The 12,021-nt window shown below is 41.6% G+C and overlaps 1 protein-coding gene across 2 annotated transcripts in view; it reads left to right on the forward strand.

Annotated features, from left to right (window-relative positions):
* The window catches only part of CAMK1D (calcium/calmodulin dependent protein kinase ID), a 437,751-nt gene that overhangs the window by 168,220 nt on the left and 257,510 nt on the right, over positions 1-12,021 (forward strand). For both annotated transcript variants that reach the window (XM_056573326.1, XM_056573327.1), the window contains exon 2: positions 6,984-7,115. In XM_056573326.1, the coding sequence (XP_056429301.1) occupies positions 6,984-7,115 (132 nt within the window). The remainder of the gene's footprint in view (positions 1-6,983; positions 7,116-12,021) is intronic.

Consider the following 12,021-nt stretch of genomic DNA (forward strand, 5'->3'; position numbering starts at 1 on the left):
GGCTGAATCCTCGCCAGGCCAGGTGGTCTCTGTTCTTTGCCCGATTTAATTTTGAAATTCACTTTCGGCCTGCCGATAAGAACATTAGGGCCGATGCTCTCTCTCGTTCCTCGGATGCTTCTGAAGTTGAACTCTCTCCGCAACACATCATTCCTCCTGACTGCCTGATTTCCACTTCTCCAGCCTCCATCAGGCAAACTCCTCCAGGAAAGACTTTTGTTTCTCCACGCCAACGCCTCAGAATCCTCAAATGGGGTCACTCCTCCCATCTCGCAGGTCATGCGGGCATCAAGAAATCTGTGCAACTCATCTCTCGCTTCTATTGGTGGCCGACTCTGGAGACGGATGTTGTGGACTTTGTGTGAGCCTGCACTATCTGTGCCCGGGATAAGACTCCTCGCCAGAAGCCCGCTGGTTTTCTTCATCCTCTGCCTGTCCCCGAACAGCCTTGGTCTCTGATTGGTATGGATTTTATTACTGACTTACCCCCTTCCCGTGGCAACACTGTTATTTGGGTGGTCGTTGATCGATTCTCCAAAATGGCACATTTCATCCCTCTTCCTGGTCTTCCTTCAGCGCCTCAGTTGGCTAAACAATTTTTTGTACACATTTTTCGTCTTCACGGGTTGCCCACGCAGATCGTCTCGGATAGAGGCGTCCAATTTGTGTCTAAATTCTGGAGGGCTCTCTGTAAACAACTCAAGATTAAATTTTTCTTCTGCATATCATCCTCAATCCAATGGACAAGTAGAAAGAATTAACCAGGTCTTGGGTGATTATTTACGACATTTTGTTTCCTCCCGCCAGGATGACTGGGCAGATCTTCTACCATGGGCCGAATTCTCGTATAACTTCAGAGTCTCTGAATCTTCCTCCAAATCCCCATTTTTCGTGGTGTACGGCCGTCACCCTCTTCCCCCCCTCCCTACCCCCTTGCCCTCTGGTCTGCCCGCTGTGGATGAAATTTCTCGTGATCTTTCCATCATATGGAGAGAGACCCAAAATTCTCTCTTACAGGCTTCATCTCGCATGAAGAAGTTCGCGGATAAGAAAAGAAGAGCTCCTCCCATTTTTTCCCCTGGAGACAAGGTATGGCTCTCCGCTAAATATGTCCGCTTCCGTGTCCCTAGCTATAAGTTGGGACCACGCTATCTTGGTCCTTTCAAAATTTTGTGCCAGATTAATCCTGTCTCTTACAAACTTCTTCTTCCTCCTTCTCTTCGTATTCCTAATGCCTTTCACGTTTCTCTTCTTAAACCACTTATCATTAACCGTTTCTCTCCCAAATCTGTTCCTCCCACTCCTGTTTCCGGCTCCTCGGACATCTTCTCCGTCAAAGAGATTCTGGCATCCAAAAAGGTCAGAGGGAAAACCTTTTTTTTAGTGGATTGGGAGGGTTGTGGTCCAGAAGAGAGATCCTGGGAACCTGAGGACAATATCCTAGACAAAAGTCTGCTCCTCAGGTTCTCAGGCTCTAAAAAGAGGGGGAGACCCAAGGGGGGGGGTACTGTTACGCCGAGCGCTCCGGGTCCCCGCTCCTCCCCGGAGCGCTCGCTACACTCTCCTCACTGCAGCGCTCCGGTCAGATCCACTGACCCGGGGCGCTGCGAAACCGCCTCCAGCCGGGATGCGATTCGCGATGTGGGTAGCGCCCGCTCGCAATGCGCACCCCGGCTCCCGTACCTGACTCGCTCTCCGTCAGTCCTGTCCCGGCGCGCGCGGCCCCGCTCCCTAGGGCGCGCGCGCGCCGGGTCTTTGCGATTTAAAGGGCCACTGCGCCGCTGATTGGCGCAGTGGTTCCAATTAGTGTTATCACCTGTGCACTTCCCTATATCTCCTCACTTCCCCTGCACTTCCTTGCCGGATCTTGTTGCCATCGTGCCAGTGAAAGCGTTTCCTTGTATGTTCCTAGCCTGTGTTCCAGACCTCCTGCCGTTGCCCCTGACTACGATCCTTGCTGCCTGCCCCGACCTTCTGCTACGTCCGACCTTGCTTCTGTCTACTCCCTTGTACCGCGCCTATCTTCAGCAGCCAGAGAGGTTGAGCCGTTGCTAGTGGATACGACCTGGTCACTACCGCCGCAGCAAGACCATCCCGCTTTGCGGCGGGCTCTGGTGAAAACCAGTAGTGACTTAGAACCGATCCACTAGCACGGTCCACGCCAATCCCTCTCTGGCACAGAGGATCCACTACCTGCCAGCCGGCATCGTGACAGTACTGAATGGAAGATAACTCTTGTCACTACATTCTCATGGCATGAAGGACATTTCCAAAATGATCTGCATGTCATACTGATAACAGTATTATTTCACTAGCATAGCACACTCCCTTTGCGTATTACAACAAGGCAAAGTGTTCTACACCCCCTATTGAGGCTCTCTGTAGCCCAGATATAGCTCTTTTTTAAATAGCGATTCGCAGTGATTAAATTAGAACCGAACCAATTTTTTTCAGAAAATTCGGCGAATCGGCTGAGTGGAATTTTTCAAAAAATTTGCCATCTTTAATAACTTCTGTACGGTGCTGTGAAAAATGTTGGTGCAATATGCAGTAAATCAATAATATAAGAATACATTGGATTTAGAATATGTTATAGTGGTATAGTAGTAATAGTTCTGTAGGCTGCACTGTACTATTAGTACCACTAATAGCGTAAATATGTCTTCTTGAAGCCTGAATACAAAAGTATTATATACAATCACATAGAAATCTCTCTTGTAAAATTGTAATGTGCAGCCCATTGCTGTATCATCAGTAAACAGATCAATGATCTGGACTTACTTGTAGGCAGAAGCTTGGGATTAATCCATCATGACTGTGAGTTCAATACCTTATCATTTCTTTGTCACTCAGCAACCAAAAGGACACAGAAAGGCATTGGTTTTGTCTGAATCATTTTAAAGTGGTATTCATTTTGCTATCAGACAAAGAAGTCATATCAACATAGTAGAATTTTACTACACTGCTCAAAAAAATAAAGGCAACACTTAAACAACACAATGTAGTTGAAGTCAATCACACTTCTGTGAAATCACACTGTCCACTCAGGAAGCAACACTGATTGACAATCAATTTCACATGCTCTTGTGCAAATGGAACAGACAACAGGTGGAAACTATAGGCAATTACCAAGACACCCCCAATAAAGGAGTGGTTCTGCAGGTGGTGACCACTTCTCAGTTCCTATGCTTCCTGGCTGATGTTTTGGTCACTTTTTAATGCTGGCAGTGCTTTCACTCTAGTGGTAGCATGAGATGGAGTCTACAACCCACACAAGTGGCTAAGGTAGTGCAGCTCATCCAGGATGGCACATCAATAGGAGCTGTGGCAACAAAGTTTGCTTTGTCTGTCTGCATAGTGCCCAGAGCATGGAGGCACTACCAGGGGACAGGCCAGTACATCAGGAGACATGGAGGAGGCCGTTGGAGGGCAACTACCCAGCAGCAGGACCTTTACCTACTCCTTTGTGCAAGAAGGAGCACTGCCAGAGCCCAGAAAAATGACCTGTAGCAGGCCACAAATGTGCATGTGTCCACTCAAACGGTCAGAAACAGACTCCATGAGGGTGGTATGAGGGCCAGACGTCCACAGGGGGGGTTGTTCTTACAGCCCAACACCGTGCAGGACGTTTGGCATTTTGCCAGAGAATACCAAGATTAGCAAATTTGCCACTGGCGCTCTGTGCTGTTCAGAGATGAAAGCAGGTTCACACTGAGCACATGTGACAGACGAGACAGAGTCTGGAGACGCCAAGGAGAATGTTCTGCTTTCTGCACTATCCTCCAGCATGACCGGTTTTGCTACAGGTCAGTAATGGTGTGGGATGGTATTTCTTTCGGGGCCGCACAGCCCCCATGTGCTTGCCAGAGGTAGCCTGACTGCTATTAGGTACAGAAATTAGATTCTCAGACCCCTTTTGAGACCGTTGCCGGCATTTATTATTGTAGGTGTAAGTGAATCATTTTTCTACACCTTTTTTGTGCGTTGGTAATGTGTAGGAGCACCAAATGTATTAAATAGTCACAGAGCATTTGATAAATTTTGTGCAGGTAAACATTTTCTGAAATTTCTCTCTTCACATACACCAAAAAACTAAGTTAAGTCTGGGCTGGTTTAGTTTTAGAGACTTATCGGTGGCTTTGTGCCTTTTTTTGGCCTTTTCACAAAAAGGCGCAGTTCATAAAACCCTTCCATATCATGTGTATTGCCAAAATCAGTGGCTTGCAACTCAAAATCAGCAGAAATGTGTAAACCAAAAGGCGCAAAAAAGTTGCAAATAAACACTGCTTGCACCTTTTTTGTGCCTTTAGTAGACACAAAAAACTGTCTAAAGACAATTATAAATGTCGGCCATTATGCTGGTGCAGTTGGCCCTGGGTTCCTCCTAATGCAAGACAATGCTAGACCTTATGTGGCTGGAGTGTGTCAGCAGTTCCTGCAAGAGGAAGGCATTGATGCTATGGACTGGCCCGCCCGTTCCCCAGACCTGTATCCGATTGAGCACATCTGGGACATCATGTCTCGCTCCATCCACCAACGCCATGTTCCAACACATACTGTACAGGAGTTGGCAGATGCTTTAGTCCAGGTATGGGAGGACATCCTTCAGGAGACAATCTCCTCATCAGGAGCATGCCCAGGCCTTGTAGGTAGGTCATACGGGCATGTAGAGGCCACACACTCTACTGAGCCTCATTTTGACTTGTTTTAAGGATATTACATCAAAGTTGGATCAGCCTGTAGTGTGGTTTTCCACTTTGATTTTGAGTGTGACTCCATATCCAGACCTCCATGGGTTGATAAATTTGATTTCCATTAATAATGTGTCTGTGATTTGGTTGTCAGCACATTCAACTATGTAAAGACGAAAGTATTTTATATAATTAGTTCACTCATTCAAATCTAGGATGTGTTATCTTAGCATTCCCTTTATTTTTTTGAGCAGTGTATTTACACTTGAACTCGCATGCACTTTTAATGGCCAACAAAGCTTATAAAGACATAGAATATGCTGTGTGATTCAGATTTCAAGTAATCTTACAGATATCAAGTAATCTATACATAGGACTCTATTAAAAATAATATACTATGCAACTACTAAACTCTTCCAAGTGTTGGATAAAAGTATATAGAATTGTACATGTCTTTGTACAAAATTTGGAGCTTTGTGTGTTGTAAATGCTATTATCTTTAAATAATGTTGGATGTTTGGATCTGATTCTAGAATCCCTGGTATGTAAATTAAAGCCAATTCCTTAGCTATGACGCGACCTGGCAGAATTTAAAGCACAGAAGGTGCACCTGAGTGTACCATATGTCACAAAATGGTAGTATTGTTATCCTTTTACAATCCCTATATAACTTACTCAGTAACCATATACTGTAAATTTGACTAGTTAACAGTTGTTAAAAAGCACATGGTGTATTTTAAAAACTGATAACTGATCACTTTTACAATCTGGGCCTATATCTTTATGGTTTATTAGTGTTGGCTGCTGAATTGCATATTCATTGACAGGTATATTTTGTTCTGCTACCAGTTCATTCAATGTACTTGCATCTAAGATCAGATGTAACAAATGCATTTGAATAGGGAAGACTAGCAATATTCAATGTCCAGTTTTCTGAACGCTTATTTACAGATACAGCTGTGGAAGCACTTATGGGGAAGCTAGCAATGGGAAGAGACCCAAAAGTGAACACAGACCTACCTTAGATAAATATATGTCTGTGGCACCCTTCAGCTGTGCACAAGTGTTCAATAGAAGCATTAATCAGTTACCATTAGTTCTACTTAGCAATACACAAGCCATGAAACTAATTACTTTTCATTGGGTTTTTTTTTCGATTAAATTATTGAAATAATATTTAAATGTCATGTTTTCTGAGTGTTGCCATGTTTAAGGCTCATGTATATCACCATATTGTGGATCCTTGTTGTATAGATGAATATTATGACATTCTGAGGCATGTTCCATCACATACATTTCAGAGCTATTCTTTTCTTGAAAAAAAAAAGTAAAATCTTGTAAGGGAATATATGATGCTGTATGAAGGTATTTTTATAGTAATACAGAAAAATTGCTTTGTAGTACATAAGTGCAGGTTCCTCCTGTGTATGTAGTATACATGTAGTTACCATTTTGCCAGGTGTACTTCAACATGCTTTTTTTTTGTCAACAGGTCACCATTGTATAGTTTTTTAAAGGGAATGTGTCATCAGAAAATGACATATTGTTTTATGTTAAATATATTTTTAAAGAATGTTTGGTGATGTTTTTTCTGATTTTCCATTTTACTATTTATAATTTGGAAAACATGAGGTGAAGGCTTCAGGAAAGGATCTGTACAGCATTGCAATAAAAGATGACACCAGCTTATAGATAGGACAACAAAAGGTAAAGCACAGGGCTCAGGTCTGCCTCCCTGGGGAATGAACTTTGTAAAGGTCCTATAGAATACACAGTATTATTTCCAATTCATGTGAATGGGACAGGTCCTGCTCACTGTTGTCTATATCCATGGAGCTTGTTGTAAAAGCATTTATCTAAATGCAGTTAAACAGCTACATCAAGATAACAGCCTCCATAAAAAAAGGTACATAAAAATGAAATAAAAAATTACATTCAGATAATAGAAACCAATTAGAAAAAAAGAACATGTTTAATTGTTTTAATAGAACATTAAGTTTCTAATCCCTCACATCAGTCCATCTAACCAATGGGCTCCCATATTTCTATCATAAATAAATGCATGATAGGGACAGTTTTGTAGGTTTTGGAAAACTGTAGAAAACCCAAATCAAAAAGAAAGCAGATCTTGTTTATTCTTAGTGTTTTAGAGAAATGTCATTTCTGTGGTTTGATACTCTAAATGTATTGAGACCAAATTTGTACAAGAGTATTTTACTTCTCTACATACATTTAAATATACTAGACATCTCCAGTAAAATAACTAACTTTATGCTTTTGATTTCTCCATAGGGGAGCATTTTCAGAAGTTGTTCTAGCTGAAGACAAGGTGACTGGTAAACTTTTTGCAGTGAAGTGTATTCCAAAGAAAGCGCTAAAGGGGAAAGAAAGCAGTATAGAAAATGAAATTACTGTTCTGAAAAAGTGAGTACCTATGATATCAAGTGACAAATAGAAAATCACAATGTCCCAGATGATGTTTTTCTAAGCTTATCTCTAAGGTTAAGTTCACACAGCATAAAATTCTCGGATGTATTTTGTTCTATTTGATGCTTACATTTTTGTCTGTAATAAGTAAAAAGGGCGGAAAAAATTTGCTTTTTTTATGTCAAAATGCATGCGCAAAATAAAAAACTTTAGTCCATTTTACGCTGTGTGAAGTTAGCCTTACACATACTTGCCTCCTTAAGTTTACATAGTTCAAACATCTAAAATAAATCGTGGTTTCATTCACAATTGACAGTACCGTCTGGGCTATAATGTTAATCTCCATTTTCATAAGAAAAACTTGTCCACTCCTCACGCATTTGTCTCCAATATTTCTCCTATGCATTCCCCTTACTCTGGAACCCCAACCAAGGAAACTCCCCATAATAACCCTGCTGATATTACATTATCACATTAACATATTTTACCTCACCTTCTGTCTCCTTACCTTTTTCCTTGTAGATAGTAAACTGCCATGGGAATGGTCCTCCATTTCTCTATTCCATTCAGCCAATCACTTAGTCTGTGTTCATTGTACTTGTTTTTGTCATTATAACATGTTTTTAACCCTTTAAGACGCAGCAAAATTGGACTTTTAGGACACAGCCAAGTTTAATTTTTGCATTTTTTTTTCTTTCTCACCGTTGAAGATATAATTTATTTTTCCATCCACAGAGCCATATGAGAGCTTGTTTTTTGCACGCCAAATGTGTTTTGTATGACACAGTGTACAAGTTGTTATTTGTGAGGGGAAATTCTCTATTTAACTATTGTGGTATTTCGTTTTTACGCAGTGCACTTTACTGTAAAACTTACATGATCTTTTTATTCTGTGGCTCTTTTGGTTGTGCCTTGAACTGTCATGTCATATTCATGTCATAAATATATGTCCTGGTGCAAGCACCAGGGCACCATACAGTACATTTACACCATGGGTCCTCTATAAGTTAACTGCACTTTATCATATACATACAGCACCCTGAAATGAATGTCACTTTAAAATAAACAAATATTACATAATTGTTAGTAGGATGCTGTAGGCATCTTTATATAATGTACAAGCACTGTTTTAGCTGTAACATATCTGATGTTATTGTGCTTTCTCATATTTAAGACCCCCTACACTAAGAATCAGCTTTCCCTGGCTTCACACATTAGGTTCATGCTGGTTTTTTTTTCTTCTTAAAGAATGGCTAGCCAGAGTGCATATGCTCAAATGGATTTATGTAAAAATTGTAAAAAATCACAATAATCTAAGGGAGAATGTATTTACATATCTCTTTCCAGATTCTCCCACTACAGCAGATGCTCAGTAAGATTAGAGTGCCAATACGTGACTATCTGCCTTTTCTGCAATTATATTTTATTACTTATGTGGTACATTACATTTCCAACATATTATTTCATACATCTTGAATATTCAGTAATCATTGAATATTTCAGTTAAAGGGAAACTGGCAATATACAGGGTTATAGTGTGGGGGAACCTGAGTAAAATGATGTTATGCTCACTAAAATCAGTCCAGCTGTGTTTTAGATATTGCCCCCATTGCCAGTATGCAAATTAAGTATTGTGCGCAATGGAGGTGGGAGACATCCCAAGCCTCTTGCCAAGCCTCTTGCCTACGTCCTGTTTGCCACACTATGCCTGCCCATCTTCTGCATATTCATAATTCTTCACTCTCATGTCTGGACTGAATGGCCTGATGAAATTTTGGGAAGTAATACATAACTTTACTCAGGTTCATCCGCACTATAATTCAGTGTATTGGGTTTAAAAGTAATATAAGCATTTATCTCATTTACGGTACCTCTTTAAATCATGCTATGTATGGCACAAATGACATTTTAAGAAAGTGTGGCATAATTAATTAGTAAATTCTTTAGTATATATTTAATGAAACCATAATGCAGTGATACAGAAATGGATAACGCACTCACCAGAAATTCAGCAGGAATATTATGGCTTTATTCGGCTTGCAAGCATGACATAACACAGTTACACAGGGAGCTTGTGCTGGAACAGGCAGGGGGCGTGAAGGGGGCGGCAACTAGTTTCATGCACACAGTGTGTGAAACTAGTTGCCGCCCCTTTTGCGCCCCCTGCCTGTTCCACCACGAGCTCCCTGTGTACAATACGAATAAAGCCTGAATATTCCTGCTGAATTTCTGGTGAGTGTGTTATCCATTTCTGTATCTCTGCATCATGGTTTTGCTACATTTCTTGTTAAAAGCTTCTGGATAAAGCGCACCTCCGATCGGCTACATCGGTTCAACACAACTACACGTGCCGTGTGCCCTGTCTTCATTATATGGACTGTCTCCATTACCTGTATTAGCAGTGCTGGACATTACTGCTATGTGTTTTTAATGCAGATGGTTAGTTTAATAAAATCCCACATGGGGAATCCCCATGGAAATAATATTCAGAAATGTGGTGACAAATGTGCTAAAAGTTCAGTGAGTAAATATTTACTGTAATGAAAGATCCTTATGAAATCTACTTTAAATGATTGTTCATTCTCCTCACAATAATGTGAAGGCTAAAAAGTATTTTTTTAAATTACCTCTTCTTTATTATCCAGGGCTTCTCTGCCAAGCCCCTAAATTTACTGTGGCACAGGGTATAACAATATGAATACCACTGGGATCAAGCTAGCAGCCATTATTAGTGTTATTTTTAGGTAATATTAAACTACCTTATTAGTGATTCCCACCACAATGTTTTTTATGTTACTGTGTTTTAGTTTTTTCATCCATGCCTTATAAATGCTTAGCATTTTTATGTTTTATTTAAATTGTCACTGCCATTTTAAACAACTTCCCTCCATTCGATAGCCAATGAGAGTCTTAACATTTTTGTATATCACTTCATTTATAAAAAAAAAAAACAGAAAAACAGCTAAGTGTACCTGCAATCTGTAAGTGCCTGTAATCTTCACAGTGCATTTCAAACAGCACTATGTCATGGAATCGTCAAGAGGAGTATGTGAAGTATTGTGCTTTGCTATGCTATGATTGGTTAGAGAAGTAAGGGAGAAAGAAACTATGTGTGTGCAACTGGCAAACAGCCCAGCACTTGTCCCACCCCTGAAATAGAGAGAATGCAAAATAGCTAGAGTGGGGATCAAAAGTTTGGGCACCCCAGGTAAAAATTTGTATTAATATGCATAAAGAAGCCAAGGAAAGATGAATCAATCTTCAAAAGGCATCAAATTACAGATTAGACATTCTTATAATATGTCAACAAAAGTTAGATTTTATTTCCATCATTTACACTTTAAAAATAACAGAAAACAAAATAATGGCATCTGCAAAAGTTTGGGCACCCTGCAGAATTTATAGCATGCACTGCCCCCTTTGCAAAGCTGAGACCTGCCAGTGTCATGGATTGTTCTCAATCATCATCTGGGAAGACCAGGTGATGTCAATCTCAAAGGTTTTAAATGCCCAGACTCATCTGACCTTGTCCCAACAATCAGCACCATGGGTTCTTCTAAGCAGTTGTCTAGAAATCTGAAACTGAAAATAGTTGACGCTCACAAAGCTGGAGAAGGCTATAAGAAGGTAGCAAAATGTTTTCAGATGTCAATATCCTCTGTCCGGAATGTAATTAAGAAATGGCAGTCATCAGGAACAGTGGAAGTTAAAGCAAGATCTGGAAGACCAAGAAAAATATCAGACAGAACAGCTGGCAGGATTGTGAGAAAAACTATTGAAAACCCACGTTTGACTGCACAATCCCTCCAGAAAGATCTGGCAGACACTGGAGTTGAGGTACACTATTCCACTATAAAGAGATACTTGTACAAATAGGGTCTTCATGGAAGAGTCATCAGAAGAAAACCTCTTCTACGTCCTCACCACAAAAATTAGCATTTGAACTTTGTAAATGAACAAATAGACAAGCCTGATGCATTTTGAAAACAAGTTCTGTGGATCGATGAGGTTAAAATTGAACTTTTTGGCCGGAATGAGCAAAGGTACGTTTGGAGAAGAAGGGGAACATAATTTAATGAAAATAACCTCTGTCCAACTGTTAAGCATGGGGGGTGGATCAATCATGCTTTGGGGTTGTATTGCAGCCAGTGGCACAGGGAACATCTCACGAGTAGAAGGAAAAATGGATTCAATAACATTTCAGCAAATTTTGGATGCTAACTTGATGCCATCTGTGAAAAAGCTGAAGTTAAAGGGGTACTCCGGTGCTTAAACATCTTATCCCCTATCCAAAGGATAGGGGATAAGATGCCTGATTGCGGGAGTCCCGCCGCTGGGGACCCCCGGGATCATGCACGCAGCACCCCGTTTGTAATCAGACCCGGAGCGTGTTCGCTCTGGGTCTGATTATGGTCGACCGCAGGGCGTGCGGCGTGTGACGTCATGCCTCCGCCCCCGTGTGACGTCACGCTTCGCCCTTCAATGCAAGCCTACAGGGGGGCATGATAGCTATAACGCCCCCTCCCGTAGGCTTGCATTGAGGGGCGGAACGTGACGTCACACGGGGCGGAGGCCTGACGTCACATGCCGCCGGCCCTGCGGTCGCCGGTAATCAGTCCCGGAGCGAACACGCTCCGGGCACTGATTACAAACGGGGTGCCGCGTGCATGATCCCGGGGGTCCCCAGCGGCGGGACTCCCGCTATCAGGCATCTTATCCCCTCTCCTTTGGATAGGGGATAAGATGTTTAAGCACCGGAGTACCCCTTTAAAGAGAGGAGGGCTTCTCTAAATGGATAATGATCCTAAACACACCTCGAAATCCACGGGGGATTACATCAAGAGGTGTAAACTGAAGGTTTTGCCATGGCCTTCACAATCTCCTGACCTCAACATAATTGAAA

The sequence above is a fragment of the Hyla sarda genome, chromosome 4 (assembly GCF_029499605.1).
Source record: "Hyla sarda isolate aHylSar1 chromosome 4, aHylSar1.hap1, whole genome shotgun sequence".
Taxonomy (NCBI): domain Eukaryota; kingdom Metazoa; phylum Chordata; class Amphibia; order Anura; family Hylidae; genus Hyla; species Hyla sarda.